The sequence below is a fragment of the Salvelinus sp. IW2-2015 genome, linkage group LG15 (assembly GCF_002910315.2).
Source record: "Salvelinus sp. IW2-2015 linkage group LG15, ASM291031v2, whole genome shotgun sequence".
Taxonomy (NCBI): Eukaryota; Metazoa; Chordata; class Actinopteri; order Salmoniformes; family Salmonidae; genus Salvelinus; species Salvelinus sp. IW2-2015.
The window spans coordinates 37,214,016-37,221,554 of NC_036855.1; the positions used below are offsets into that span (position 1 = coordinate 37,214,016).

At 44.2% G+C, this 7,539-nt stretch overlaps 1 protein-coding gene across 1 annotated transcript in view; it reads right to left on the reverse strand.

Annotated features, from left to right (window-relative positions):
- Positions 1–304: 304 nt before the first annotated feature.
- LOC111975174 (neutrophil cytosol factor 2) overlaps positions 305–7,539 on the reverse strand; it is a 10,086-nt gene continuing 2,851 nt past the window's right edge. The window contains exons 4-15 of the mRNA XM_070447358.1: positions 6,114–6,294; positions 5,762–5,869; positions 5,472–5,531; positions 4,966–5,003; positions 4,548–4,686; positions 3,430–3,501; positions 2,957–3,044; positions 2,625–2,737; positions 1,390–1,550; positions 1,057–1,162; positions 716–839; positions 305–596 (exon numbers count right to left, since the gene is read on the reverse strand). Coding sequence (XP_070303459.1) covers positions 451–596; positions 716–839; positions 1,057–1,162; positions 1,390–1,550; positions 2,625–2,737; positions 2,957–3,044; positions 3,430–3,501; positions 4,548–4,686; positions 4,966–5,003; positions 5,472–5,531; positions 5,762–5,869; positions 6,114–6,294 — 1,336 coding nt within the window. The 3' untranslated portion in view covers positions 305–450. The remainder of the gene's footprint in view (positions 597–715; positions 840–1,056; positions 1,163–1,389; positions 1,551–2,624; positions 2,738–2,956; positions 3,045–3,429; positions 3,502–4,547; positions 4,687–4,965; positions 5,004–5,471; positions 5,532–5,761; positions 5,870–6,113; positions 6,295–7,539) is intronic.

Here is a 7,539-nt window from a genome sequence, read left to right on the forward strand (position 1 = left end):
TACAGTAATATTATGGCCATGTGCCGAATCTTTGGTAATTTAAACTATTTCTTAAGTTATTTTTGCGCATTTGATATTGCCTATAGGGCACAACATTTCTGGGACCATGGCTGGCAAGTGAGCTGTGTCACATATGCCTAAAATAACATTGAGGGACTGCAGTTGGGTTTGGGACAAGTTCTTGCAGAAGCAGGTGGGAGTCAGACAGAAAGCCAGCGTAGTGGGCGGGGTGCAGGTGGAGTGCGGTATGAAAAGCTGCAGATTAAGAAATCGGTCYCACTGTGCACCATGACAGTGAAGCCTGGAATGTTAGAGCTGTTTATTACTGTGTCAGTGTGAAAAGTAGGGAATTAGGGAAACTGACAAATCAATAAAGTTACATTGCCATACTGACTAATAAAAACTCACATTGCACTGAAAAAACACGGGGGGGGGGGTAAAAATGCAATTTCAGAATGTGGGGGGGACATGACCCCCCCCGTCCCCAGTGAAAGTTGCACCCCTGGTTGTGGGGGTCTCTTCTTCCCGGTAGGCAAAACAGCTGGGGAAGATGCCAATGTAACCAGCACAGTGTCCCTCCAGCCACTCCTCGTTGACTGGTAGACAGAGGGGGGGGGGGGGGGGTGGGGTTAGAGGCATTTGTCAGAACAGGAGGTTACATACTTACTGTGTACTTAAAAAGCACAAGACTTCATAATTTCTCATGCTCCATTACCTTCACTGAGAATGTCAATAGAGTCTCCCTCACTGAACTCCAAGTCCTCTGGGCCGTCTGCTGCATAGTCATACAGTGCCACCATCTGGTAGAGAATGGTACGGTTGTCCAGGCGGTCCTCAGTCTGACACAACGAGAGCAGAGGAACATACGGGTTATTTTTTACTCAGAAATTAGCCACACAGTCCATTGATGAATTTAAATTCAAAATGGCCCTGTGCTACATACAGTATATTGTACTATTGATTATTCCAGAGGCATACACTATAGGTCTTTGTCCAAAATGGCACCCTATTCCCTATAYACTGCAAAACTTTTTTCCTGAGCCCTGTGGATCTCACCTGGCACCACAGTGTGGTTCTGCCTGCCTCTGCCACCTCCAGCAGGGCCCTGAGCCCCTCCTCCCCATCCAGAGGCTTCAGCACCTGGGAGCCATGCTGCCTGTGTCTGGGGGGAGAGGAGAGAAGGAGAGGAAGAGGAGTAGAGGAGGAGGAAGGAGGGCAGAGGGAATGGGAGAAAGGAAGAGAGGGGGAGAGAGTGGCAGAGAGGGAGAGGAAGAGAGAGGGGGGGGATAAAGTGGGCACACATGAGGGTGAGTGGTTATATTTTTAGTGCGGTAGCAGCACTTGTTAAAATTCAAGGTGACAGAAATGGGTTGGCAGGTCTGCAGTTACCTGAGGCGCAAGTGTGAGGCTGGCTGCCCCAATTTGTGAGCAATTCTCTCCTGTAGTTCATCGTACGGTGTGCCTAAAGGGACACTCAGAGCCACGGTGTATCTGTAATGCACCTTTACCACCACAGACCCAGCCTCTGCTCCCTGGGGTGAAGTGGGATCCTGTGAGAAAACATGTAAATTGTATGGCATGGGAAGTATCTGCACAAAAAAAAACTCAAACAAATTCTACAAAAAGCACTTTCTACATGATTGTATAGGAAACAAACATGAGTGAATGATCATAAGGAAGCTTTCAGAATTTTTTTATCTCCTGACTGTATAACTGGATTGGCAGTTTTTGCCTGGACAGAAATGGAGAGAAGTCTAGTCTAGTCTAGAACACTCTCACTAAAACCTCTCTTTCCCCTAGTCAGCCAGTCAGGCATCTTATGGGAAAGTATAGCAGCCTTCACACGAGAAGTCCATTACATTTTGGCACAGGCATCAGGGAGATTTTAAGAGGTAATTTCTTCTTCTGAAAGAAATTCAGGTCACTGACATGCTGAGGCACAAAATAACATATTTTTTTATATGACATCTCTCTCCCCTAGGCATTCTATGGACTTAATCAGGGCACATCATCAGCATTCTACCTCATTACACCACTACAACGCTTTATGAGTCGTAAAATKATTTTCTATTTATCCACAACTCCATCAGAATGGAGTTGTATATGTAAACCCAGCTGGAAGGAAGTATAGTATAACATAGTTTGTGKGTGTCAAGTGATTACTCCTGTACACCTGCACATTGAATAAGGTGCTGGCACTGACCYGTATATACTTGCATTCTCATGCTTCTTTAACTCACATYGTAGTTGTTGTGCGTTTGAAAATATATATTTCTGTAATTATCTATATTAGTATTATCATCACTGCTTTGTTGGGAAATAGCTTTCAAGGTAAGAATTTCCCTGTACTGTTTTACACCTTTTGTTTCCTGTGCAAATCAACTTTGAAACTTTGACCCTTCTTTGAATCACGTTGGTACACATTCTAGTTTCCCTGTGAGATACGTACATATCCTACAGTGCAACTTGAGGACAGATCGACTAAATATTTGCACCTGCTACCTTTAGAGGAATAAATTGCATGATCATAATCTTCATTTTATCTTTAAATTTATTATTTTGCTGGTGATTAACAGTTACAAACTCAAGATACAAACACTGATTAAGTCAGGCCCTTTACTCACCAGTTCAGTGGGGCTGTCTACTGTGGATGTGTACTTGCGTAGCGGGGTGGAGCTGTTTGGTGAGTGGGTGGCAGAGGCATAGGATGGTGGTGGTGCCTGTCTAATTGGGCTCTCTGCAGATGAATTACAGTACAACATTAAAACACTCAGTGAAGAGGTTTTCAAAATTATCAAATTTATACCGGTAGTACTGTACATGGGCATGCCAGAATGACGACTGTTATAATTAAATTAACAACAAAAGGTGCTTTAGTTTAGATGGATGCTGGCCTGGCCTGGCTCCATCCCCTTGTCCTGTCCTCTGCCAGAGGGGTTAAATGAGTTGAGCCTACCCTGAGGAGATGCAATGGGGCTGGGCTGGTTCTGTGGGCGAGTGGGCGGCCTGAGGCCCGGTGGGAGGGGGATCCCACTGGGAATACTCTGTGGAGGACACATCAGAACAGGGTAGTCAAGGTAACAGATCTCTCTCTGTGCTTTCCATTACAGCAGTGAACTATCCAGAGAGGCTAATAATTGCTATCCCTTTTATGACACCTCTCTCCCTCATCGTTAAAATCCAAGGGAATTCAACAAGCCTGTCTGTCCTCTACATCTCGAAGTGTTAAGCAGGTGCAACTTTAGTACATTGTGATACAGCAACTTTTCCCCCGACACATCACTTTTTCCCCACTAAGTCCCCGGGGGGGGGGGATACAGTGAAGAAAAAGCTCTTGTAAATGAAGCCGCTCCTAAACGTAGTGGCACGTTCAGTTCACCTCCACAACAGACATTGTCTTTGTAAAATAACAGAAACAAAAAGTCTTACTTTATAATTTCTCCTGCCTTTGGACTTCTTGACATCCACGGGGTCTAGCAGTGTCGTGGGGACAAGTCCTTTCTGAAGGAGGAAAGACATTCCAAATGAAAGATGAGTGGAAATCAAATGTTGAAAGGCATAGATACACAATCACACAGAAAGAAGACAGGCCACAATACAAGGAGTAGGTGCACTAGCGTAGTGGAAACCCCCGCAGTCACTGTTGTCTAATTTATTTGTAAATGTTTTCATAAATCATTTTGACAGTAACCCTCCTTTTCCATTTCCACACGTAACAAGCCAAGTGTTTGTGTTGTCCCGTCTAGATGGTAGTAGGTGAGGCAGACAGACAATATAGTTGTCATGCGTCTGATTAGCCTATTTCTCGGCCCGCCTCGGCCTTCTCACCTGATTGGCTATCAAATATCAAAAAAGTTAAGTGAATCAGGTCGGACTCRGGTGGCGAGTGAGTGCGTTGTTCAAGATGGATAAACAAAAAGGCAAGATAGACCAAGTGGTGCACAAAAACGCTGTAAAAAAATGAGTCTTGTGCCAAATTACTGAAGATAAGCTTCAGCAAAGCTACCACCTCGTCCTCGAATTACGAAACACCATCGCAGGTGGAAGCTAGTAGGCCTAGTTATGCAGCAGCTAGCACTAGCAGCCTCCCAGTCCCGACAGAGCCCTCACTGCCCTGGCCCGGCAATGACAGTGGCCTTGTTCCTCCTCTTCTTCCTCCCCTCAAGAATAGTGACAGTTCCTCTAGTGATAGTCCCTCCTTCTCCTYCTCTCCCAGRAAACCAAGCTGATGACTGCCAGAGACCCAGCRGCGCTCATGAGAGAAACCTCCATTCTGTGAACACTGGTAAGCCTACGAGTGATGGAACGGATAGCCCCGACAGCATGGAGTCCAAGTTCCAATGTGTAATATAAATAGTCTACCAGTTAAATACTGTATACAGCTATAGATAGGCTAGTAGGCTATCAATTGCCAGACAGCTCTTGTGGGCAGCAGAGCCTCGTATGGAATGTGGACGTATTGCATTGTTCTTATGTGCTTTGTAATTCAAGCGTCATTGTTAGCTTCTACTATGGAGTAGCGGCCACTAGTTACAGGGGTCTTTCACCTGTCCATCGTGTATGACCGTGGCCAGTCCATCTCTTTCCATATCACTGAAGACAAACACCATGGCTCCCCCTGGCACCGTCAGCTGACCAGGGCCCCCGGATATGTAGGGGGTACGCAGACGCATGTAGCGAGTATCCCTATGGGGAGGCAGATACACCATTAGAAGTAAAGGGTAAACACGCACACTACAATGCTTTTCTCACTTGTAGTGCAGAGAGTGAAAACCCCCAAATAAACACACCCAATTTTACTTTTGGACACCATGTCACTCAATCCACCATATTAACAATGCACATCTTCTTTGGATTCAAATATCAGCTCTGAGCTTTTCCTATGATGTCCTTGATAATTTTTCTGCTCCAATGACATTCATTTTGGGAACATAATTAAATGTCTGCGTGAATAATGTAACTTACTCCACTCTATCCACCTTGGGCTCGTAGTATCCAGGTTTCTGTTCCAGAGGACAGAGTCACAGTCAGAGGGAGAGGCAGAAGGCATGGGCTTTGGGCTGTGTCCCAAATGGTACCCTATTCCCTTTACAGTGCACTACTTTGGGTGGGGGGTGGGGGGCAGAACATAATAATGTGTACATTGCAAATTGACCACAACTAATCCCAAAAAGAGATTGTATTTGAAAATAACAATCATTTAATACCTTGATTACATTGAGACATACAGTGTGTCTATTTTTTTTTATTTGTGGGAATACTTGGGAACAGATTTCCTAAAATAAAGTCAAATTCTGCTGAGCTACTGGTAATTTTACAGTAATTTGTTACCCAAAAATGTATTTTTTCAAATATTTGAGGGGATAAAAAAAAAACGTCTGTTGCCGACCCCTGAAATAGTGTGTCATTTGGGACGCACACAAGGTTCTGTGTAATTCCAATGCTATTCTAACAGCATTATTCAGCCTTACCTGAACCCTGAGAGGTTCAAATCCACCAAAGTCATCATTGGGAATCATAGAGGAAATGACCTGAAAGCACAGGAAAGGCCAATCTGTGATTAAATCTGATTCAATTGACACACACACACACACACACACACACACACACACACACACACACACACACACACACACACACACACACACACACACACACACACACACACACACACACACACACACACACACACACACACACACACACACACACACACACACACAGAGAGAGAGAGACAGAGGGTGGTGTGGATTTACTGTACCTTTGGTTTGCCCAGGAAGTCTCTCTCTCCCAGCTGTTCTACGTCCTGTTTCCTGGGGCGGAACACCTGCCCCTCTGGCACCAGGAGGACAGGCAGCACCTCTCCCCTCTGGGGATGGACACACACGCACGCGCACACACAAAGAGAGAGAGTAACTCAGCACAAGGAGAAATGTAGCCATGTAGGACAGGACACCACACACCACACACCATCATGCCAATGTCAAAAGATTATGTGGGGATATAGCCAGGACTCTTTCCTGGCCATGTGACTTGATCAGTGAGAAACAACCTCTGGTCCTATGTGGGGAGATTTCGATGTCTTAAGTGAATGTTTCTGATAGTGTACTTACAGAGATCATGTCTAAAGCCACCTCCATGTTCCCTCCTCTCCCCCCTCTTCCTTTCTCCTGGGAGGCTGAGATCAGGATGTCCCGGGCTTTGTCCAACTGGTCCAGTCTAGAGTGGACAGCTGCTGTGTTATACAAGACCTGGACAACCATAGAGAAAACTGTCACAACTGGCACCTTATTCCTTATATAGTGCACCAGATTCCCTATCTAATGCACTACTTTTAACCAGAGCCCTATGTGCACTGGTCAAAAGTAATGCAGTATAGGAATACGKTGCCATAATAACAAAATCAAATCAAACTTTATTTGTCACAACACAACAAGCCCTTAAGTTAGCATTTCATGGTAAGKTTRTATTCGGCACCTTRCCATTGTTGTACACTCTCCATATGCTCACACAGACAAGTAATACTCAACAGCAGCCCATGAGAGCGCTAAATTATGCTGCAATTGAAAAATTTGGTGACGCATCATCTCTTAACAAAAATATATAGATTTGTCTGGGTGCTACAGCCAATACGTAGTTCAACTTGAATCAATAAAGGTCTCACAAATGTGGTTAATAAACCAAAAATAATAAACATTTGTTCTAGCTGATAGATTTGGGGAAATACATTCCTATGTCAAGAATGCCTTCGCCTGACAGACGATAGCCCAGATTGAGACAAACACAGCCACAGGTGTACATGGGGTAGGAATGTGTAATATGTCTTATCTTCATTATGAGAGGTATTTAATATTGTGTAACCTCAGAAACTTTCCCCCCTTCCTTCAATGAGGCTTTTTCAAAGATCCCTACCAGGTGGTGTATCTGGCTTCTGAACTGCACAATGAAAGTGTTGACATATTGGAACTGGGGATTATTCTCAGTCATGAATGTCTCCGTGTACACCCCAAATGGCACCCTATTTCCTATATAGTGCACTTCTTTTGACAAGAGCCCTATTATAACAAGTCACATGACCATCATTTGTGCCCTTTAAAGAGAATAGGGTGGCATTTGGGATGCAAACTTTATTTAAATATCTGACACTATATACATTTGGATTGTCATAGATCCATTTAGAATCGTGTTTAATCATACTTTACTCCACTACTGGTACCTAGTGCACACATATAAGGTAAAAACGACACCTACACAGAGATCCTATTAGATTAGAGTTATAATACAGTATGTCATTTTATGTACATCTATAAGACTGTGGTGTAAGTCTACACCTATAAGTTACAAGTCCACCTATATGATCACGGTGTTGGTATGATACAAGTCCACCTATATGATCACGGTGTTGGTATGATACAAGTCCACCTATAGGATCACGGTGTTGGTACGATACAAGTCCACCTATATGATCACGGTGTTGGTATGATACAAGTCCACCTATAGGATCACGGTGTTGGTATGATACAAGTCCACCTATAGGAT